The sequence below is a fragment of the Cervus canadensis genome, chromosome X (assembly GCF_019320065.1).
Source record: "Cervus canadensis isolate Bull #8, Minnesota chromosome X, ASM1932006v1, whole genome shotgun sequence".
Taxonomy (NCBI): domain Eukaryota; kingdom Metazoa; phylum Chordata; class Mammalia; order Artiodactyla; family Cervidae; genus Cervus; species Cervus canadensis.
The window spans coordinates 24,342,862-24,368,646 of record NC_057419.1 but is presented as its reverse complement, the minus strand read 5'-3'; the positions used below and the strand labels follow the sequence as shown (position 1 = coordinate 24,368,646).

General features: G+C 36.5%; 1 protein-coding gene across 8 annotated transcripts in view; it reads right to left on the bottom strand.

The window, feature by feature from the left end:
* The window catches only part of CNKSR2 (connector enhancer of kinase suppressor of Ras 2), a 269,368-nt gene that overhangs the window by 211,705 nt on the left and 31,878 nt on the right, over window positions 1-25,785 (bottom strand). For all 8 annotated transcript variants that reach the window (XM_043458302.1, XM_043458304.1, XM_043458307.1 and 5 more), the window contains exon 2: window positions 868-1,031. In XM_043458302.1, the coding sequence (XP_043314237.1) occupies window positions 868-1,031 (164 nt within the window). The remainder of the gene's footprint in view (window positions 1-867; window positions 1,032-25,785) is intronic.

The following is a 25,785-nucleotide window of genomic DNA, read 5'->3' as shown; positions in this document are numbered from 1 at the left end:
CACATTGCAGGGATATTCTTTATTGGCTGAGCCACCAAGGAAGCTTTTTTTATTTTTTAGTAAAATATCTCTTGTTTAAATAAAATATCTCTATTTTAAATAAAAGAACTAAGGCAATGGTGAAATGATTTGCCCACAAATGTCATTAACTGACTGAGTCAAATTTCAGTCCCATATTATTATATTACAAGACTCATGTTCTTTCTCACTGTAGTTCTAGCCCCAATCATGCTAGTGTCATCTTAGCTAACACAGCGGGAAAAAAATCTATATTCCTCTCAGAATATCTAAGGTACTATCAAAATCTTACAGGATTATTTTGATATTGATTTTTCTTGCCTTGACTAGGCACTGCACTTATAGTGTACATAAGCAGACATATATACAATATTCAATATTCATGGATGTATATGCAAAGAACACTAAAATAATTGATTTTTTTAAGGATGATTTTTTTCTAAAATAGGATTACTTAACATTTGGGATACTAAATCAAACTTTTAGAAGGAAATGAACTTTATAAATGATTGTATGCAATTGTACATCCCAAGTGCTGCTGTGAAAACTCCCTTGGTGAGCTCTTAGTTTTTCAAGTAGCTAGATAAAATGCCACAAATTGAGTTAATAAGCCTCCTTAATTTGTAATTTGGCATGGCATAACACATCATATACAATGAAGGAGGAAAATGCCACATCCAGTTGGCTGATAATTTGGAGATTTTTTTTTTCTTCTTGCATTGAAATTATTTTTGTAAAGAGAAGGAGAAGAAGAAACAAAAAAAAAAAATTAGGAAAAAATTTTAAAAGGAAAGAAAACAGGGAGAAAAAGAAAAGTTTCCCTTCCCACCAGTTCTATGATGCCCTTACCAGTGCACACAGAAGGTCAACCGCTTCCAAAATCAGCTCCTGATGGCCGATGCGGCTGACTCCCAGATCCTCTAGTTCCTGATGTGTGATGCGCAGCAGCTGGTCCCCACTGATCTTCTCCCTCTCAAAATTCTTGATATACTGTTGCAAACAGTCATCAAGACCTGCAGAAGAAACATATTGAAGACCAGAATGAAAAACAAAAAACAAACAAAACAGTGGAACCAAACAAAATTTTTAAAGTAATAAAGCAAGCATTAACTCCTACCAAGTCACAAACTGAGTACATTTCAGCTCTGGACTAGTTCAGTCATCCACAGTTTCTCAACCTATATATGGGTTTCACTGCGGTGGGGTGGGGGTGGTGAAATAATCACTTCCTCCTATCCTTAGCTGTTAGGTTCCTATTTGAATTTTCCTCAGCAATTACTGGAAATCTTTACCTCTCTTCCCAGCATTCTCTTTGTGGCCTGTTTCACAAAATGTGTTAATGGGCATATTCCCCTACTTCCAAATTTATCTCCACCCTCTCCCTCCTTTCTTCTTTAACTCCATTGCAGAGGGAGAGGTATCCTTGTTTCAAAACAAGGCTATTCAATCTTCCTCTGCCACCTTAACACTACTTCAACAATTAAAAAATTAAATTTTGAAGTAAACCATTTCTTTTTTATTGACTTCTATGTTCAAACCTCTGTCACCTTAAAAAACAAAATAAAACAAAATTCTTTCCTTGATTTCCTTGATGCTGTGTTTCCCACTAGTCTGTTATTCCCTTCAAAGCCAAACCCCTTACACCTTTATTTCCTCACCTACAATGCACTCTTCAATCTACCATCATTTGCAATTTACAGATCCAAAAGCAGAAATCCACAATGAATATGATTTTCAAGATTACTCAGGGCACTTAATAAGTGATTGGCCAGGCTACAGATTGAGTGGCTTCAATAACCTATGAAACGACTTGATATAATGTTGAACTGGACTAACAAGATTTTTAAGTAAGAAATACCAAGAAAGTGAGGCAATTCTCAATATCTAAAAGGTCTTGATTATGTGTCAAGGAGGGAAATGAAAGGTCATAATGGGCTACAACTCAGCTGAAATTATGATAGAGCAGATATTATAAGTAAGAAGAGAGAGCAGAGACAAGATTAAAAAAACTGTGCAAAGGGAAGCAAAGTTCCATGACAGAAACTCTGTAGCCATTGAAAGATGGATACTCCTAAAAGCTGCCTGGTTCCTGGTACAGTAGTCTAGTATTACCAGGTCACACATGTCTTCACTAAATTTCAAACTTTCTTAAAGTAACTTGAGTTACCCTGCAGTCTCTCCATACTATCTACTCTTTCTTTCACCCTCTACTGGTATGTGTACATTGCTCTTTCTTGGTTCTCTTTGCCCATTTGTTGTCAGTTCCCTTTCAGGATGCTTTTTCCAACTGTCCTAAAATATTGTTGCTCTGCACTCCAGAGACCCCTTCCTACTTGCCTTACCTCTCACTCATTACATTCTAACTGAAGAATCTCATCCACATCCACATCCATGTCTTCAACTTCCATCTGAGATCTTAAACATCCATTTCAGATTTCCCTCATGAATGCCAAACCTACATATCTATATATTGTAACACGTCCACAACACAACTCATTTTCCCCTCCAGAGGAGTGTCCTGTAATCACCTTCTCAGTGAATGGCACCACCACCTATCCCAGGATAAAAACTAAATACTGTATTCTAATCACTGGAAAACTGACCAAACTACATCAATATATAGGGTACTTTACAGATACCTAGAATATATAATAAATCTAGACACATGAGATTTTGCTCTAGAATCCATGTGGTTAAATTTTGTTTTGACAATTCTCATATAGTTGTGAGATGATATAGTCATGTTAAATTCTTGATTTAATTCAGAGATATGCTGGCCATCACTCTTAATTTGTAAGTAAAAGCGTATTTACTCTTTGCTTTTTCCTCTATTCAATTTTAATTTTATTCAACCAAAAAAAATAAAAATTTTCTTCAAAACCCTTTATGCCACTAGATAATTCTAAATTGCAACAAAAGTTAGGCAATATCTGATTTAACAAATGGGAAATAATGTGAACAAGAATAACAAACAGTGGAGCATCCAGGCCAAGGAATACTACTTAGCAAGGAATACTACTTTTTAATTAAAAGGAATAATGACATACACAATTACTTGAATGAAGCTCAGAGTATTATGCTGAGTGAAAATGACCAATATGAAAGCACTTACTCCAAGATTCCATTTATAATACATAGTGAAAATGATGAAACTATTGCAGTAGAAAACATATCAGTAGTTGTCAGATATTGGGTATATGAAGAGGCTATCACTATAAAGCAGCAAGAGGGAGATTCTGGAGGTGATGAAACTGTTTTGTGCCCCAACTGTGATATGGTAATGCAAATCTATACACATATTAAAACTTATACAACTGTAATGCCACCAACATCAATTTTATTCTGCAAATTAAAAAAAAATTAAAATTAAAAATACTATAAATGAACTGCAGGCTATACAATATTTGGAATATATTAATTTTGGAATATAATTTAATTTATTACTTGGAAAGTACTAAAACTTTAACTGAAAAACATTTCCTTCTCATATCATTTTATCATAGTGACTAATATAAAAGACCAGGGAATAATGTTTCCAGCATTCCTTTCAGCAACTATTTATTAATTACCTAATACTAACTTTGGGGCAGTGTACATTCATGCATTTAACTACCTTTGAAAAGTCTCCTTCACCCTGCTAATTGGCAGAGCTGAGAGACTATAAACAGAATTCTAAGAAGCTGATATAATATAGGATATATAGAGTGATACAGTAGAAAACCACTCAGTGACTGTGGTCTCTAGAAGACTTCTTAGATGGCCAAGCTCCACTATAGGGACCACCACCATTTCTACTTTTCTCCCCAAACCCAAGTTTTTCCTCTAAAAATTTAATGTTGTCTTTAGTTCAGTTGCGTCTGACTCTTTTCAACCCCATGGACTGCAGCACATCAGGCTTCCTTATCCATCATCAACTCCGGGAGCTTGCTCAAACTCATGCCCATTGAGTCAATTATGCCATCCAACCATCTCATTCTCTGTTGTTCCCTTCTCCTTCTGCCTTCAAGCTTTCCCAACATCAGGGTCTTTTCTAATGAGTCAGTTCTTCACATCAGGTTGCCAAAGTACTGGAGCTTCAGCTTCAGCATCAGTCCTTGCAATAAATATTCAGGACTGATTTCCTTCAGGATGGACTGGTTGGATCTCCTTGCAGTCCAAGGGACTTTCAAGAGTCTTCTCCAACACCACAGTTCCAAAGCATCAATTCTTTGGCACTCAGTTTTCTTTATTGTCCAACTCTCACATCCATACATATCTACTGGAAAAACTAGTGCTTTGACTAGACAGACCTTTGTTGGTAAAATAATGTCTCTGTTTTTAATATGCTGTCTAGGTTGGTCACAGCTTTAGCTTTTCTACCAAGGAACAAGTGTCCTTTAATTTCATGGCTGCAGTCACCATCTGCAGTGATTTTGGAGCCCAAGAAGATAAAGTCTGTCACTGTTTCCATTGTCTCCAAGTCTGTATGCCATGATGTGATGGGACCTGATGCCATGATCTTAGTTAAGTTTTAAGCCAGCTTTTTCACTTTCCTCTTTCACTTTCATCAATAGGATCTTTAATTCCTTTTCACTTTTCTGCCATAAGGGTGGTGTCATCTGCATATCCGAGGTTATTGATATTTCTCCCAGCAATCTTGATTTCAGCTTGTGCTTCATCCAGCCCAGCATTTCTCATGATGTACTCTGCATATAAGTTAAATAAGCAGGGTGACAAGATACAGCCTTGTTGTACCCCTTTCCCGATTTGGAACCAGTCTGTTGTTCCATGTCCAGCTCTAACTGTTGCTTCTTGACCTGCATACAGGTTTCTCAGGTGAGGTGGTCTAGTATTCCCATCTCTTTAAGAATTTCCCACAGTTTGTTGTGATCCACAGTCAAAGGCTGTAGTGTAGTCAATGAAGCAGAAGTAGATGATTTTCTGTAAATTCTCTTGTTTTTTCTATGATCCAACAGATGATGGCAATTTGATCTCTGGTTCCTCTGCCTTTTCTAAATCCAGCTTGAAATCTGGAAGTTCTCAGTTCATGTACTGTTGAAGCCTAACTTGGGAGAATTTTGAGCATTACTTTGCTAGAGCCAAATTGAGGAAGTACAGCAAAGGAGGGATAAACAAAAAGAGAGAAACGGGTGGTATTGAAAGGTTGTTGCCGAATGAAAAGACGCCGGGATTCTTGGCCTCTGGAGGGGAAGAATTCAATCTGGGGCCAGAGACGAGGGTTGATCGTTCAGAGATTTTGTGTAATAAAGTTTTATTAAAGCATAAAGGAGATAGAGAAAGCTTCTGACATAGGCATCAGAAGGGGGCAGAAAGAGTACCCCCCCTGCTAGTCTTCAGCTGGATGTTATATAGTCACTAGCAGTCTGTTAATGAAAGAGAGGAATGTGTTAAAACTCAGAATGGCACCAGGCCCCTCATCCATAAGATGCATTTTCGGATAATCTTGGCACCAGATGATTCATCCCGGGCCATAAAACAATTGACTTGAATCTTGTAGAAGGGCAGATTACCATACAAATAGTTTTGTTTACATAGATTAGGGGAACAATGTCTGAGTATAACATACTGGTTTGTAAAGTAGGTTCTGAGCCATTAGGCAGAACCAACTTGAAGACAGAGTCTGGGGTAAATGCATAGCACATTAACATAGCTTAGGACAAACATTTCCATAAGAAAAATGCATTGGTTAACTCAAGGTTTGAGAATAGTTAACTTCAGGTGAAACCAGGTGTGGTTATGGCAACACAGTATTTTAAGAGAAACCTCCTTTGAAATTGGTATAGAGAAGGAAAAAAATATTGCTAGTTTGTTTCCTCCTTCCACTTAAGAGAGATAAAAATGTCTGACACTTGCAGCCTATTTCTTCCTTTTGGAGACCCCTGGCCTTCCTGCCTGTTACCCTCTCAGTATCATGAAGATGAACCAAAAAAAAAAATTCAAGACTAGCAGTACAGCACTGTGGTAAAGGAAAACACCCAGTCAGTTGACCACAATTCAAAGCCCACTCTTAATCTGACAACAAGAAGACTATTGGTGACTTCAATTGGAATATCACAATAGTAAAGCCAGAAGTCAGACAGAGCATGGAGTTGAATGGTGAGAAATTAGAGGCCTTGCATATAGAATATTCTTTTAGGAGATTGTATGGTATTGATGAGGATGGAGAGTTGATAAGGAGGTATCACATGGGGACAAAGGGGTTATTGTTATATCAGCAAGACTATATGGTGAAAGGATCTAAAGATGAATAATGTCACCATTTATCCATTTGCAAGTTTACACAGTAACTGACTGACAAAGCAAGGATTAAAACCTAGTGCCAAAGGATTCTGAAGTCCAATCTGTTTTGATTGGACTACATCAGATCATTTCAAGGTTAAAAAAACAGACCTCAACAATAATCTGTATGCTTGCAGAAAGAGATAAATGGAGATAGAAACATACAATTATTAAAATGAACAAAGGACAACACAGGACAGGGGCTATAAAATCATATTCTTCTATACATAAATGGAAAAATTATTTAAAACTACCAAGTCATGAATTCCATGTAAGTATACTCTGATAAATCGAACAGAATATGGGGCCTGTTTGGCATTTGATCTGATGCTGTGTTCAAATGAATAAAAGGACAAACACTGCAAAGTTTTTAGATATCACTGAAACCAATGCAATATATGCTGACTTGAGAACTCCTTGTCCTTATATTCTTCAATGCCATCTTTCAGTCACCCTCCTTCTACAAACCAGCAATTTCTCTACAACAAATAGTATATGATTTCTTTTTACACAGATTCCCAAGAAAACCAGATAAAATAGAAAACGGAAGGTCAATTTTCTTCTGGGTCTGTTCTAATTTACTTTGTCCTAATTTCTTCTAGAAAATGTTAAGCTGGCAATACTTCTCCATTATTTCCAAGTAGAAAAGATGATTCTGATTAACAGTAATACCTTCAATTTATTTATTTATTTATTTTGTGCTGTGTGCCAAGCACTGTTTTAAGAACTTCACAAACATTTTCTCATTTAATCTGTATGACACTCTTATGGATTACATATAATTATCTTTATTTTACAGGTAAGAAATGGACATTTAGATATCATGCCCTTGATCCCATAGCTTAATAAACAGTAAAGTCAAGTCTAAAACCAAGTCCATCTGACACCAAATCTCTACCTTTAAAGCCTATGCTAAATGAGAAGAAATCAGAATTCTTCCCAAAGTGATCATCTGTAACATACTAGAAAGACATTATACCAAAAATATTTTTTCTATTTTCCATTTGAAACTTTAAAGACATTGTTTTAAAATCCCTTTACTTAAATTTTACCTTATATCAAAAGGGGTTTAAGTATGTCATTTACATGCACACAGGCACGCACAACTCAGCAGGAGAACCCAAATTAAAAAGTAGATGAGAAAAATATGGTTCAGAGAAAATATGATTAGTCATTAAATGGGATCCAGAAATAATAGTAATACACAAACTTCATAACAATGAAAAATATTAGACTTGCTAAAGTATGGGAGGAGCTAGAACACTGCTTGTAAATTGCCTAGAAGATAATAAAGAAGAAAACTGGATCAGGTACACAGTTAAAAATACTCATTAGAAAAGCAAACCAATTTCTAAGAGAAGTTCACCTATTCCTGATTTGTTGTTCAGTTCCTAGGTTGTGTGCGACTCTTTGTGACCCCATGGACTTCAGCATGCAAGGCTTCCTGTCTTTCATTATCTCCCAGAGTTTGCTCAGATTCATGTCCATTGAGTCAGGGACGCCATTCAACCATCTCATCCTCTGCTGCCCCTTTCACCTTTTGTCTTTGACCTTTCCCAGCAACAGGATCATTTCCAATGAGTTGGCTCTTTGCATCAGGTGGCCAAAGTATTGGAGTTTCAGCTATAGCATCAGTTCTTCCAATGAATATTCAGGGTTGATTTCATGTAGAATTGACTGGTTTGATTTCCTTGTAATTCAAGGGACTCTCAAGAGTCTTCTCCAGCACCACAGTTCAAAAGTGTCAAATACTAAAGACAAAAAAAGATTTCCCATGGGAAGAAATTCTTGTGTGATGTAATGAATACCGCCTTCAATAAACACCTTTAATAGACACAAATATAGGTTCTAATTGGAGTCTCTTACAGCAATGTTGAAATACATTTTTCCTAAAATTTTATTGTCTTGTATGCCAAATAGTAACTGATTATCACAAAGACAAAAAATACTCATATTTACTGGCTTTAAAGATGTTACAATTTCTCAACAGAGGTTCTAATTCTAAGGAGAAAATAGCTAGTAGAGTCTCACTTTTATAATAATAAAAATAAATGGGTGAGCTGGAGTTGAATCATCTTTGGAAAATTGATAGTTTGTCAACAGGTGTTTAAAATGTTGAGGATACATATTGTATATTCATTCAATGACAATTGAAAATAAAAGACTCCTACTGTCATACTGCTAATTTTGAAAAGCACACTTATAGGTTTTAACTTAAAAAAGTACAAGTCACAGGCAATAAAAGAAAAAAAAACAAATAAATTGGACTTCATCAAAATTAAGTAATTTTGTTCATTAAAGCACACTATAAACAAGAGCGAAAAGGCACTCCTGGAATGGGAAAAAATATTTGCACATGAGAATTCTGGCAAGGGACAGAATAGATAAAGAACTCCAGAATAAAGAACTCACCTGTAACTCAACAACAACGAAAAAAGTTGATTAATAAATGGCAAAAGCCTTAAACAGACATTTCTCCAAAGAATGATTGTATATAGATGTCCAATAAGCACATTAAAAGATGTTCATCACTAGTCACTAGGGAATACAAGCCAAAATTATAATGAAATACTACCACATATTCATTAGGATAGCAATGATCCAACAAAACAAAATAAACAAGATACAAAACAGCAAGTGCTGTCAAGGATGTGGATAAACATCATCAATAGGAATATAAAATGGTACAACTACTATGGAAAAGAGTACAACAGTTACTCAAAAAAATGGAAAAAAAGAACTACCATGTAATCCAGTAATTTCACTTCTGGAGCCAAAAGAAGTGAAAGCAAGGTCTCAAAAAGGTATCTGTCAATCACAAATTCCTGAAATAGCTCTCCCCCTATCTTTCCCCTGGTAACCAAAAATTTGTTCTCCAAGTCTGTGAGTCAGTTTCTATTTCACAAATAAGTTCATTTGTTTAATTTTTTGTATACACTGATGTATTTTAAATGGATAACCAATAAAGACTTAATGTATATCACAGGGAACTCTGCTCAATATTATTTAACAGCCTAACTGGGAAAATAATTTGAAAAAGAATAGTTATTTGTATAAATGAATCACTTTGCTGTATACCTGAAATTAACAAAACATTGTTAATCAACTATACTCCAATATAAAAAGTTAAAAAAATCTGTATACCCATGTTCATAGCTGCATTATTCACAACAAACAAAAGGTGGAAACACCACAAGTGTCCATCAACAGATGAACAAACAACAGAATATTTTTCAGTCTTAAAAAGGAAAGAAATGCTGACACATGCTATAAAATAGATGACTCCCAAGCACAAAGTGAAATAGACCATTCACAAAAGGACAAATACTATGTGACTGAAATTATATGAGGTACCTAGAATACCTAGAATTCATAGACATAAAGTAGAATGCTGGTTGCCACGGGCTGAGAGAGGGAGTTAGTGTTTAATAGGTACAGAGTTTCAGTTTTACAAGATGAATTGTTTTATGGATAGATATTAGTGATGGTAGCTTAACAATGCGAATGGACATAACATCACTGAAATGTGCATTTTAGTATGTCTAAAATAGCAAATTTGATGTCATGTGTATTTTATAATTTAAAAAATTTTAATGATTAAAAATGGTAAATTTTACATTATGTATATATTAAAAAGTACAAACTAACTAAAAAATTCAGTTCAGTTCAGTAGCTCAGTCATGTCTGATTCTTTGCGACCCCATGACTGCAGCATGCCAGGCCTCCCTGTCCATCACCAACTCCTGGAGTTTACTCAAACTCCTGTCCATTGAGTCAGTGATGCCATCCAACCATCTCATTCTCTGTCGTCCCCTTCTCCTCCTGCCTTAAACCTCTCCCAGCATCAGGGTCTTCAAATGAGTCAGCTCTTCACATCAGGTGGCCAAAGTATTAACCTTAGCCTAAATTTACTACTTTCAAATTTTAAATAGACTTAAGCATTTGGGGAAATATATGTGTTTATGAAAGTCATGCCTGTAATTTACTATATTTGATTACAAATGCTATGTTCCTGTGTAACTAAGTTTCTCTAAAAGAAACATAACTCTTCTTTTGTTGACTACAAAGAAACCATAAAAAGCAATGATTTACTAAATTCAGGGAATCTTACATGAAACTCATCAATATATCTCAACCAAGCTAATATATCATGAAAAAATAATTAGCCTAATCACAACAGGATTTAATACAGCTATCTTTTATTTTTTAATATTTTCATTTAATGTCTAAACAATATTGTTGAATGTGAAGACATGCCAAAAGTTTCAGCAATATGTGGATTCTGAATTTTATAAAAACTTGTACACTAGCCATACCAAGGGAGGAAAGCAACTTTGTATCCAAGCACCATCCACATAAATGTTGAAGGAATAGTAGCAGAAAGGATTAATCAGTCATCTTTGAGTGCTGGGAGAGATCTCCTTCTCTAGGGAAGAAGTGGGGGGTAGGCGGTGTTTGCCCAATGTTGATGTGAGGACAACCTGGGTCATGCCACTGTAAAGGGCAAAACTTGTTGATCCAACTTTACTTCTGGAGAGTCATCTAATCTTGCTCTATCTCAGCCCCAGGCTTCCCTTAATATTCTTGATTTTCTTCAGATTTAAATCAGATTCCTAAATCAATAACTAGTCCTTAGCACAGACCTGTATATGATTTTCCTCTGACCAACTAGCTTGCTGAGCTAGGAATATCTCATTTTCTGGCCCAGTATCAGTATCCCTCCCAAGTGCTTTTCCATTTCCTGATATCAACTTTCATTTATTCATTCAACAAGTATTTATCAAATGCCTAGTTATGATCTAGGTATTATTCTAGGGAATATGAATAAAAGGTAAGCAGAAATAGACATGGTCCCTTCCTTCATGGAGCTAACAGTTTAATGGGAAAGACCATTACATAAAGAATCACACAAGCAACTCTGACATGTAAATCGAAGGAAAGGTATCTTTGAATGGTGCTTCAAAAGCCTGTAATAGGGGGATATGACCAAATTCGACAGTTCAAGGGTAGGTTTCCTGTGAGAAGTATGACAAGAGGAGTGTGAGCCAGTTACACAAAGGGGGAGGGAAGAGCATTAGATTCTGGAAACAGCAAAGATCCAAAGGTGGGACAGAGGATGGAGAGTATGAAGCACCAAAAGAAGGCCAGCATTACTGAAGGCTGCATTCAGATTTGTGCTTGCAAGAGCTCCCGCTGGCTTCAATGTGTAGCACAGTGACTTGTGACCAGTTTACCTTTTGCCAAGAAAAGATCATCTTTGGCAGGAACTCATCTTCCTGCTCAGTACCTTCACTTCTCAAGTTATTCCAGTCATGGGAGTTGAATACAGCTTTCCCAAACATGTCTTTTCTTGGGCTATTTCATTCCTCCACGCTACCTACATCACACCTTCCCCTCGTACAACCACCTAGTCTCCTCCTGGTAACAAAAAGTAAGGGGATAAAAACCTGGAAGTACAACCTATCCCATGTTAATTATACCTGAACAACAAATCAAAAATCAATGGGAAAAAATGCGATAAAAGTAGAAACATCTTTTAAAATTGATTCGGAAAAAAAACCAAACAGTATGGTAATAGAAAGTAAAAAACTGTCTTCAGAGGTTTCAGCTGATCATTTTAATCCAAACTTATGCAAATCATTAATTCTGAGTGAAATAACTTTCCCAAAAGAAAACTCTAGAATTAAAGTAATAACTGGAGAAACAAAGGGTACCATCCACTAGTAAACCTAATCTCAATACATCTCGTATGATGCTTCCCTAATTACAAATCTTATACAGCATTCCAAATTCACTGTGTGCACCCTCCTCCTCTGGTACACACACACATACACACACACACACACACAACTGACACGCTTTTTGCCATGATAAATGTCTATAACAGACAATAACTAGTCAAGAATTTGACAGGTTCAAGCCAAAAAGAAATCTTTGGTGTTTTAAAACATTTTGTTAAATTTACTTATTTTTTTAATTGCAGGATAATTGTTTTACAGAATTCTGTTGCTTTTTGTCAAACATCAACATGAATCAGCCATAGGTATACATATATCCCCTCCCTTTTGAACCTCCCTTCCATTTCCCTCCCTATCGCACCCCTCTAGGTTGATACAGAGACCGTTTGAGTGCTCTGATTCATAGGGCAGATTCCCATTGGATATCTATTTTATATATGGTATGACTCCTAAAACAGGTTATAAAATATTAGACTCAATTTAATTTTCAGTCCCCTTCATGGATCACAGCCTTGTCTTGGAGAAGGGGCTTGTGTAAATCAATGAAGATATGAGCCAAGCCATGGAAGGCCACCCAAGACTGATGGTTCATAGTAGAGAGTTCCAACAAAACATGGTCCACTGCAGGAGGGACTATGCTAAAGCCTTAGACTGTGTAGATCACAACAAATGGTGGAAAATTCTTAGAGATATGAATACCCGACTACCTTACCTGTCTCCAAAGAAAACTGTATGCACATCAAGAAACAACAGTTACAACCTTACGTGAAACAAATGACTGGTTCAAAATTGGGAAAGGAGTACAACAAGACTGTATACTATCACCGTATTTATTAACTTATATGCAGAGTACATCATGCAACATGCTGGGTTGGATGAGTCATAAGCTGGGATCAAGATTGCCAGAAGAAATATCAACAACCTCATAAATGCAGGTGATGTCACACTAATTGCAGAAAGTGAAGAGGAACTAAAGAGTCTCTTGATAAAGATGAAAGAGGAGAGCGAAAAAGCTGACTTAAAACTCAACAAAAAACTAAGATCATGGCATCTGGTCCCATCACTTCAAGACAAACAGACAGGGAAAAAGTGTAAGCAGTGACAGATTTTATTTTCTTGGGCTCCAAAATCACTGCGGATGGTGACTGCAGTCATGAAATTAAAAGACACTTCCTCCTTGGAAGGAAAGCTACGACAAACCTAAACAGCACATAAAAGGCAGAGACATCACTTTGTCGACAAAGGTCTGTCTAGTCAAAGCTATGATTTTTCCAGTAGTCATGTAGAGAATGTGAAAGTTGGACCATAAAGAAAGCTGAGGGCCGAAGAATTGATGCTTTTGAATCGTGGTGCTGGAGAAGACTCTTCAGAGTCCCTTGGACAGCAAGGAGATCAAACCAGTTAATCCTAAAGTAAATCAACTGAAGCTCCACCTGATGTGAAGAGTAGACTCACTGGAAAAGGCCCTGATGCTAGCAAAGACTGAAGGCAAGAGGAAAAGGGAGCAACAGAGAATGAGATACTTAGATAGCATCACAGATTCACTGGACATGAATTTGAGCAAACTCTAGGAGATAATAAAGGACAGGGAAGCATGGCCTGATGCAGTCCATGGGGTTGGGAAGAGTAGGACACCACTTAGCAACTGAACAACAAAGACAGGCTGTATTCTGCCCTAATTGGCTGATTCCAAGCCTGTACTTTGCCCTGATTCACTGCCATCTAGTCTGTACTTTGCTCTGATTGGTTGATTCACAGCCTGTACATTGCCATGATTGGCTGAATTCTAGTCTGTACTGTGCTGATTGGCTGACTTCAAACCTGTACATTGACCTGATTGGCTGACTCCTAGCCTGTACATTGCCCTGATTGGCTGGCTACTAGCCGGTACTTTAATTAAGGAAAGTAAGGAAAACCACTAGGTCTAAATCATACCCCTTACCATTATACAGTGAAGGTGACACATGGATTCAAGGGGTTAGACCTGGTAGAAAGAGTGCCTTAAGAACTATGGACAGAAATTTGTAACACTGTACAGGAGGCAGTGACCAAAACCATCCCAAAGAAACAGAAACTGCAAGAAGGCAAAGTGGTTGCCTGGAGGCTTTACAAATAGCTAAGGAAAGAAGATAAGCGAAAAGCAATGGAGAAAGGCAAAGACAGACCCAACCAAATGCAGAGTTCCAGACAACAGCAAGGAGCGATAAGAAGGCCTTCTTAAATGAACAATGCCAAGTAGAGGAAAACAACAGAATGGGAAACACAAGAGATCTCTTCAAGAAAACTGGAGGTATCAAAGGAACATTTCATGGAAGGATGGACACGATAAAGGAGAGAAATAGTAATGACCTAGAGAAGCAGAAGAGATTAAGAATAGTGGCAAGAATACACAAAACCGTACAAAAAAGGTCTTAATGACCTGGATAACCATGATGGTGTGGTCATCCCCTAGATGCAGACATCCCAGAGTGTGAATTCAAGTGGGCCTTAGGAAACATTACTACAAACAAAGCTCAAGTGGAGGTGATGAGATTCCAGATGAGCTATTTCAAATCCTAAAAGATGATGCTGTTAAAATGCTGCATTCAATATGCCAGCAAATTTGGAAAACTCAGCAGTGGCCACAAGACTGGAAAAGGTCAGTTTTCATTCCAATCCCAAAGAAGGGCAGTGCCAAAGAATGTTCAAACTACTGGACATTTGCACTCATTTTGCACGCTATTAAGGTTATATTCAAAATCCTTCAAGCTAGGCTTCAGCAGTACATGAACTGAAAACTTCCAGATGTACAAGCTGGGCTTTGAAAAGGCAGAGGAACCAGATATCAAATAGCTGAAATATGCTGGATCATAGAAAATCAAGGGATTTCCAGAAAACATCTGCTTCATTGACTATGCTAAAGCCTTTGACTGTGTGGATCACAACACTGTGGAAAATTCTTAAAGGGATGGGAATACCATACTACCTTGCCTGTTGACTGAGAAACCTGTATGCAAGCCAAGAAGCAACAGTTACAACCGTACATGGAATAACTGACAGGTTCTAAATTGGGAAAGGAGTATGATAAGGTCATACACTGTTACCCTGTTTATTTACCTTATATGTAAATTACATCATGCAAAATGCTGGGCTGGATGAATCATAAGTGGGGATTAAGATTGTTAGGAAAACTATCAACAACATCAGATATACATATGATTCCACTCTAATGGCAGAAATTGAAGACGAACTAAAAAGCCTTTTGATGAGGCTGAAAGAGAAGAGTGAAAAAGCAGACTTGAAACTCAACATTCAAAAAACTAAGATCATGGCATCCAGTCCCATCACTTCATGGCAAATAGATGGGAAAAAGTGGAAGCAGTGATAGATTTTATTTTCTTGGGCTCCAAAATCACTGCAGATGGTGACTGCAGTCATGAAATTAAAAGACACTTCCTCCTTGGAAGGAAAGCTATGACAAACCTACACAGTGTATAAAAAGCAGAGACATCACTTTGTCAACAAAGGTCCATATAATCAAAACTATGGTTTTTCCAGTAGTCATGTATTGATATGGGAGTTGGACCCTAAAGAAGTCTGAGTGCCTTAGAATTGTGGTACTAGAGAAGACTCTTGAGAGTCCCTTGAACTACAAGGAGATCAAACCAGTCAATCCTAAAGGAAATCAACCCTGATTATTCATTGGAAGGACTGATGCTGAAGTTGACGCTCCAATACTTTGGCCACCTAATGCAAAGAGCTAACTCATTGGAAAAGGTCCTAATGCCGGGAAAGACTGAAAGCAAAAGGAGAAGAGGCTGGCAGAGGATGAGACAGTTAGATAGCATCACTGACTCAAGGGACATGAATCTGAACAAACTCTGGAAGATAGTGAAGGACAGGGAAGTCACAAACAGTCAGACACAACTTAGTGACTGAACAACAATAAATTTTCAGTCAACATTTACCTTCCATCTAATGTTTGTATCACTTAGTTTTACTGAATACTGAAATTTAAAAAGCTATGAATTTTGACCTTTAACACAAAGCTAAAATGTATTCATAACAATTTATTTTCAAGATTAAAAAAATCTAGTCATCTGGGTTGCCTACTAAAAACATAAATTCTGATATTGAATTTTATATTTATGTTCCTTTATGTAGCAGAATCAATACATAATATCATATAATTTTACTAAAAGCTCAATATTTTTATTTGCCTATATGTAAATTTAACTTTGCCTAGGAGAACAGGCTATTTGGAGGGGCTGATTTTTTTCCCTAAAATTCTTAAGACCTTCTCAAGATAATTCTAATAATTATAATGCAAAACAATGTCAGTTTTTCATTGCTTCTCAAACTTCACGTGCATCCAAAAGATCTAGGGAGCTGATTAAACTCAAGATTCTGATTCATTTGCTGTAGGGTGGGGGCCGAGATTGTGTATTTTTAACAAGGTCCCAAATAACAATAGCCATTACTGCAGCCAAGCTTGTCAGATGCAAAAAGAGAAGACTTTTTCAATAAGTAATGAGGTCATTATCAAATAGGACAATAAGGATGACTGGCAACACACACAGACAGACACAAGTGGGCTGCTGTGCTGTGCTGTGCGTAGTCGCTCAGTTGTGACTTCTTGGACCGTCATGGACTGTAGCCCACCAGGCTCCTTTGTCCATGGAATTGTCCAGGCAAGAATACTGGAGTGAGTAGCCATTCCCTTCTCCAGGGGATCTTCCCAACCCAAGGTCTCCTGCCATGCAGGCAGATTCTTTACCATCTGAGCCACCAGGGAAGCATTTATAGGCTTACCAGTCCTAATTAGGAAATATATTTATTATGATACCTACGGATCAACAAATATTCACCATAAATTTATAAACGACACAGTAACAAATTCTCATACTGTAACCTAGACAAATTATTTTAACCAAGTGGAAAGAAAAAAAGGTATTCAAAACTAATCAAAATCATGTTTATTCAAATAAATCCCTAACTGCTTCTTTTAAGACTGGTATTTAGAAAACGTCCTAATTTTCCAAAATATGAAGTCCATGGAGAAACTCACCAGCCTAAATTATTCTCATCCTTCACAATATTATCATCAATTATAAAAGAATGCAGTGCAAGATTTTTTTTTTAATTAAAAAAGCACAAACAATACAAATTTTTATTCCCTACTTGTACCCAATCCAAGTTTGTGTTTTGGGGTTTGGAGCAGAGAAAGGTTTATTGTAGGGCTAAGTAAGGAGAATAGGTGTTAAAAAACTGGAACTTCCAGATGGTTTTCAGGGGGAATTATTTTTTGGATCAATCTTACTTGCAATTAGTATTAACCAGGTACAACTGTTGTTCAGTTGCCAAGTCTTGTCCCAGTCTTTGTGACCCCAGGGACTGCAGCGTGCCAGGCTTCCCTGTCCCTCAACACCTCAGGGACAAGTTTTTACAGGCAAAATTGGGGGTGAGGGCTGCAGGGTGTGTGACTTTCTTCTGATTCGTTGGTGGTAACATAAAGGGTGGTGGTCCAGAAATAGTCATGTGCTCAGTCTGGTTTCCATTCGCCATCCAGGTGGGGGCTTTAGCTTCCATAGAACTCAAGAGATATATGGCTGTGTATATCCCTTGAGAAGGAACCAGGACCCATCCTTCATTGCTGTGCTATAATTTCTTGAGGGCTCCCCCTTTGTCTCTGCATTCCCTCACTTCACTGATTAGCAACCCTTTGAAACTACCATTTGGAACTCAGGAAAGTCTAGGGGGCTGAATGAAGCTCATTTCCTACAAATAAGAAAGGGAGGACACAAAGGATTTGTACTGGAGAGGGCCCCACAGGGTCCTGCTTGGTTTCATTATCATTAAGCATTTCTCAAAGAGCTCCAAGAATATGAGGATCTTCTGATATTTCTCATAATTCCTCTCTGCTTAATAAAATTAAAATTCTCTCTCACTGTGATAATTCTAGTGCAATCACGATTGGTTAGGGAAGTGTGGTTCCTTCTTTTACCAAACTGGAAAAAAAACCGTGTTAGTGAGCACTTTGTTCCCTCCAGATGCCAAATTCCTAACTGGGGACCAGAATCAGAAATACTAATAAATCAGAAAGGAAGGAGGATAAAGTTCTACAGAGATGCGTACGAATGAGAGAAAAGAGGGGAGCCAGGAGACAGGGAGGGAGAGAAGGGAACTGGGAGAGAGGGGAGGAGGGAGATGGAGGGAGCACATCAGGGACTTGGCTAAATATTGAGTAAAGGAAATAATTTGATAGATCTGCTTTTTTAAAATCTTACCCTCACTCCTTACTGCAGAGACAACATTGCTTCTCTAGTCACAAATTAACCTCCACCACATCTGTTTCTTAGCAGATGGCAAGTGCTTGCCAGGAATTTAAGAATTAACTTTTAGATGACATTTGCAAAGTTCCAAGTCATAATTTAATCCTAGATCCATATTGTTGGCGACCCAATAGTTAATGGAGCTTAATGGCCTCTGATTCCTTTGATTAAATTACTACTCAAAACCCTAGTTTCATAGACAGCAGGTTATAAGATAAGGATGCATGGACATCATTTCATTCAGTTCTCACGATTTAAAAACTGTCTAACATGAAATTTAACTTTAGATCACTATACACTGATGTCACACAAGACCATAATTTAAAAAAAAAAATTACCTCCACAGGACAAAGAATAAACAATCAGCTCTTCCAAAGAAAGGAGACTAGGGAAAAGGCGGGGCAGGGTGGGGGTAATGTGAGGGCTGGGGGAGGTTAGAGCAAGGGCAAATATCCAACATATTAATGACTTTATATTATGCAAAGCACGACTCAAAAACTTCTGAGTTTGCTCCAACAAGAGTGTATTCACTCACTCTCCTGAGAGACTTTGGTCACTGCCTAAAAGCAGCTGTGCAAACAATCCTTTTAGCAAGCTTTTATTTCAATTCAATCCCAAATCTCTCCATTGGTTAATTTCAATAAAAAGACCCTGAGGGATGCAAGATTTGCATATATATAAATATGCTACCATTGACTGCAGCACAGGCCCATACTCAAGACAGCTGTAAATCAACCTGTGAAAGGAACCAAGTGCTTACCAAGGATCATCCTGAGCAGCCACAAACTAAGCTATTTCCTGAACTCTTTTGCAAATGCTATAAATATACAAAATAAAACTAACTGTGATAAGCATTACAAACAACCCTGGTGAAAGCTACAGAAATACTGGCAGACATGCGTCAAAACTGTTCCTTTCTCAAAGGCAATAATTCACTACTCATAACTTTTAACAGCCGACTGGAATTCAAGGTATTTTTCCAGAAATGGAAAAAATCTTGAAGGAACCTATGGTGAATATGAATTTTTCATTTCAAGAAAGAAAACAGGAATTATGCTAAGATATGTAGCAATGCAGGAAAAACTACAATTACATCTTTTATTGTCAGCAGCCTCCCAGGAAATATATTCTTTGACTACAGCATCACAGATTAAAGTCATTTAGGAAGAGTGTGATTCATGGAATAATGATAAAGGCAACTTTAAATTCCTGTTAAAGTTTTGGACACTTCTAGTTATGAAAAAAGCACTTTGATCCTGACGTCCAGTGCTATTAAATATTAAATAATATTTAACACATTAATAGTTAATATTAATATTAAATAATATTAAACCAAAAAAAGGTAGAGTTCAAAATAAAACCTTGTATTCCTATCTGAAACTGAGTCATGTCAAAAGCTGATTTCATTACTTTTCATAGCAATCCCAAACCTAAAATCCCAAAAAGGAGGAGAAAAAACTATTTCTGCTTGAGCAGGAGGGGCATGCAGTTGTTGATTATCTTGTAAGGATACAACAAGAAAAAGAAACTAAAAAATGACTTAAAAGACTACCATAGGAAACAGAATACAGCTAATCTGGAGAAACTGGTCCTCTCTGCAAGGAAACATGGCCCACATGCTTTACTATGGTATTTTCTCTTCAATACATACAGTACATTCCAGCCCTGAGGTAAACTTTAACGAGTTCAACCTGGTGCAAGCTAATGAATACCTAAATAGGGGCATTTCTTCTGGAATAAGATTTATTTATTTATCTTTCATTTCAATCTTCATATAGACTTTTAAGACTACAATATGAACTACAGGTTTACATGTGCTTCAAAATATTTTACGGCTCTTAGATTTATTTTAAAAATAATAAAGTTCTAGTAACGTTCCACAATTAAAAGCTCTCACAGTCTCTCAAATACGAAGAGAAGTGTTACTCTGTGACTATGACCTGGTAAAGCCATAAAAGTGAAAGTATTACGAAGAGGAGCAGAACCAATGAAACTTTTCCATTTAGGGTTCTTACACATTTTAATCTTTAAGAAAAGAAAAAGAGGATTACACAGACCACACTTACCTTCCATTTTTTAAAAATACACCTTATATCAGCAACAGATTAATATTCCTTGGATATGTGGAAGATCTCAAGACGACTGTACACTTGTATTTTAAATCACTATCTCTATAAACTAACGAGAGACATGACACTTAATCTACTCCCATTTCTTCTTGTCTTGACAGGAAGGAATGAAGGGGAAGATCAGAAACAATGGAATACTCTTTGGTCCAACAGGGAGTGGTTCAATGGTCTCATGTCTTCACTTCTTTATTCAAAGAGGCTTGCTTCACACAGGCAGATTCTTTACCAACTGAGCTACCAGGGAAGCCCTTCATGCATTTCAGAGAAACACAACAAAGTTTTCAGGAAATGTCTACGTAATAATGGGTGCAGATGCCCTAATGGTTCAATAATTAAAATGTTAATGGCATCATCAGTACATATAAACTGAAATAGGCTTAAAAGAGAATTTTACATTCTCTAAAATTATATTTTTATTACAAAATATGAAAGCAAGGTACTTGATAAACTAAGTTATGTAAAATAAGTAAAAATCTTCCTCAACATACATTTGCTTCCTAGAAGACAGGTAGCTAAATCCTTAGGCCTCAGAGACCACTAATAATCATTTCCTTCAACTAACTTTTCTAAACCAATTGTTATGATTTATATAAATATGAGGTATTTATTTAATTAAAACTTTTGATTATAAATGTAAAGGCTAATGTATCAGTTTATCAGACCTTATTAAATACAGAGACACATTTAGAACAATTCAGAATCATATGATCAATATAAAAGTTAAACTTAAGCATTCTCCTTAAGGACAAGAGTAATCAACAATGAGCAGTAGCCTGAGCCAACACAAAAAGGTAAGAAAAAGTAGAAGAAAAACCATCAAAATATATATGTATAATATATATTATATATGTCCACTTAGAAAATTCAAGAAAATAAACTGAAAAACTATTAGAATAAGCAAATTTGTTAAAGCGGCCAAAAATAAGAGCAGTATACAATAACGTCCCTGGAACATTGCTCGCAAAGATGGGCTCAATAAAGGAGAGAAATGGTATGGACCCAACAGAAGCAGAAGATATTAAGAAGAGGTGGCAACAATACGCAAAAGAACTATACAAAAAAGATCTTCATGACCCAGATAATCATGATCACTCACCTAGAGCCAGACATCATGGAATGCGAAGTTAAGTGGGCCTTAGGAAGCAACACTACCAACAAAGCTAGTGGAGGTAATGGAATTCCAGTTGAGCTATTTCAAATCCTAAAAGATGATGCTGTTAAAGTGCTGCATTCAATGTGCCAGCAAATTAGGAAAACTCATTTGTGGCCACAGAACTGGAAAAGGTCAGTTTTCATTCCAATCCCAAAGAAAGGCAACGCCAAAGAATATTCAAACTACCACACAATTGCACTCATCTCACACGCTAGTAAAGTAATGCTCAAAATTCTCCAAGCCAGGCTTCAACAGTATGTGAACTGTGAACTTCCAGATATTCAAGCTGGTTTTACAAAAGGCAGAGGAACCAGAGATCTAATTTCCAACATCCATTGGATCCTCGAAAAAGCAAGAGAGTTCCAGAAAAACACCTATTTCTGCTTTGTTGACAATGCCAAAGCCTTTGACTAGGTGGATCACCACAAACTATGGAAAATTCTGAAAGAGATGGGAATACTAGACCACCTGACCTGCCTCTTGAGAAATCTGGATGCAGGTCAAGAAGCAAGTTAGAACTGGACATGGAACAACAGACTGGTTCCAAGTAGGAAAAGGAGTATATCAAGGTTGTATATTGTCACCCTGCTTATTTAACTTATATGCAGAGTGCGTCATGAGAAACGCTGGGCTGGATGAAGCACAAGCTGGAATCAAGATTGCAGGGAAAAATATCAATAACCTCAGATATGCAGATGACATCACCCTTATGGCAGAAAGTGAAGAAGAACTAAAGAGCCTCTTGATGAAAGTGAAAGAGGAGAGTGAAAAAGTTGGCTTAAAGCTCAACATTCAGAAAACTAAGAGCATAAGAGCATGGCATCCGGTCCAATCACTTCCTGGCAAATAGATGGGGAAACAGTGGAAACAATGGCAGACTTCATTTTTTTGGTTTCCAAAACCACTGCAGATGGTGACTGCAGTCATGAAATTAAAGGACGCTTACTCCTTGGAAGAAAAGGTATGACCAATCTAGACAACATATTAAAAAGCAGAGACATTACTTTGCCAACAAAGGTCTGTCTAGTCAAGGCTATGGTTTTTCCAGTACTCATGCATGGATGTGAGAGCTGGACTATAAAGCAAGCTGAGTGCCGAAGAACTGATGCTTTTGAACTGTGGTGTTGGAGAAGACTCTTGAGAGTCCCTTGGATTGCAAGGAGATCCAACCAGTCCATCCTAAAGGAAATCAGTCCTGAATATTCATTGGAAGGACTGATGCTAAAGCTGAAACTCCAATACTTCAGCAACCTGATGCGAAGAGCTGACTCATTTGAAAAGACCCTGATGCTGGCAAAGATTGAAGGCAAGAGGAGAAAGGGATGAAAGAGGATGATATTGTTGGATGGGATCACCAACTCAATGGACATGAGTTTGGGTAGGCTCTGGGAGTTGATGATGGACATGGAGGCCTGGCGTGCTACAGTCCATGGGGTCACAAATAGTTGGACACGACTCAGTGACTGAACTGAACTGATACACAGGAAAACCAATTAGAAAATATAATGAAAAAAATTCCATTCATATAGAAATAAACACAAAATACCTAAGAAAAAACCTAACCAAAAATGTAGCAAACACTTAATTTTTTTAAAGCTTTCAAATTTCATGGAAGGATATAAGAATATCCAAGCAAATAAAGAAGGACACACACATTTCTGGATGAGAATACCCAAAAGTGAGTAGATATAAACTTTCCACAAATTAACCTATTCAATTCAATTTCAGTCAAAATCCTAACGGGATATTGTTTTGTTTGACCTGACAAACTGAACCCAAATTTCATATAAAAAGATAAATGAGCAATAAGTAAGAAATATCTGAAACAGCATAATATGGTGCTGGGGGGAGGACCTGTCATTCAGATAATAAACATTCTATAAAGCAACATTAATTCAAAACTGCACTGAATAGGAAATACATGAACCCAAAAAAGAGAATCCAGAAACAAACCTATCCATGTGAATTGTTTACATGATTGAGGATTTATCAACTGATTCTTTCAACTAATTAAGCTCTTCTTGAAATCTAGTTTACTTTATGTACACATTGCTGCATGTTTCTATTTATGAATATAGAGGCTACTATAGAAGATTTTATGAGGAATAGTATTTTTGCTTGTTTGTTTGTTCTTGCTCAGTCACTAAGTCATGTCCAAATCTTTGCAATCCCATGGACTGTATGTAGCCCACCAGGCTCCTCAGTCCATGGGATTTCCCAGGCAAGAATACTGGAGTGGGTTGCCGTTTCCTTTTCCAGGAGGAATAGTATGTTACATAATGCTATTTTCTGGAAGCAATTTTTCTTTAATGTACCAGTTTACCATTTGTTCTGACAAGTAGCATGTGGTTTAAGTGAAATGTATAGCAGCTGTATAAAGAATGGAAACTCATATATTGGAGTCAATATAATAACCATTATTTAGAATTAAGATTATACATTTAACTCCATATACTTAGTAGGACCAGCTTTGGTACTATATGCTATTTTTATACTTCCAGAACAGAAGGTACTTACTACATGTTTACATAATAAATATCTTTTATTTTAAAATTCAACAGATTTAAAGTTCGTTTTGTTTTTTTTTAATTTTATGAAATTTTCTCCTTCTAAAATCTTTATGTAATGAACCAGTTAACTCATTTTTCTCTATAACTGAAATTTACACTCATCAGTCACAGTCACAAGTAGAGTTTAACATACTTTCCCTGTCTCACTATCACGGAATTTGAGTTGCCATTGATATTTTATAGTTAGGTAAATTCATACTAAGGTTCACAGGAAAAAATTGAGGACAGAATTGCTAATGTATATAAACATATTATGGTCACTGAATTTATTCTTACATAATATTAGTATGAATTGGCAGTGATGTTTCTTATAAAAGAATCCATATACTAGATGGTAAGATTGAGAGCACAGGAGAACAGATATTCCCTACGCCTGTTATCTGCAACTGATCATATTTGCAAAATGAGGGGAAGAAGGTATCATTTTAAAAGGAAATTTTTCTATTGTGTGGAAATTTCCTTTAAAAATGGAGACCGCTATTAAAATCGGGTTTTTCTAGTACTCTTACAGTTTCATTTTTTACATTTAGATCTCAAAACCATCTTGGCTATGGTAGGAGGCTAAGGATCTAATTTTACCTTTATCATACAGTAAATTTCTGTATGTGCTGACATCTAGTTCTGGGCTTTATATTCTATTCCACAGGTATATTTGTCTGTCTATGGGCCAGCATCAAGTTGTTTTTATTAGAGAAGCTTTATAATGTTTTCATATCTAGTAAAGTTAATCCCACTTTACAGTTTTTCTTTTTCTAGGTTTTCCCAGCTCTTCCTCTTTTTATATGTTTACAAGTTTGATGATTGATATACTCAGTTGTGAGCTTAAGGATTTGAGAGATTAATTTAAGAATTATGTACTAAACATAATCAGGATGGTAAATCAAGCACAAAAAAATTAAATTATGTCAAATAAGTATAAAAATTTCAATACGTATGATTTTGACATGATCTTTTGTTTTTGCATAAATATTTTAGAGCTAACTAAATGTCAACTATTTGCATGTTCCAGAATACAGAAAAATGCATTTTTATTTGTAAGATAGAGTAATTTACAGTAATTTATTTGTAAATGTGTAATCATTAGCCATTTAAATTTCATATTAGTTGTTAGATTAGAAATGGAAAAATCATAAACATAAGTTTTCTTTAAAATTATTAAGCCTGTTGAGTATCATCATAAACCCAAACATAGCCTTTGGCATAAGCATTCAATTACCCAAACTGAAAATGAACATAAACTAAATCATTCTAAAATATTAATGATTTATTCTAATACTCTCAATTTTAGGTAAGCAAAACCAGAAATTTTATGAAGTTTCCCTTTACTTGCTCTAGGTTTCAACTCCATATCCTCACTTATCCAAGGATACCACATAGATCCGTGCAGGTTGGGCACTACATAGCTGCACAATCATATATAGGATAGTAAAAAGTTACACAAGTGAATGAATGTGGCAGCCTTATTTTTGAGCTTTTTGCCAGAAGAGTAGAAAACTGCTCCTTCAAAACCAGGAGGGTGTCTGATAATTCAATTCAACTCAATTCTGACACTATCAGAAAGCCCAGGTTATTATTTGTGTTTTTGAC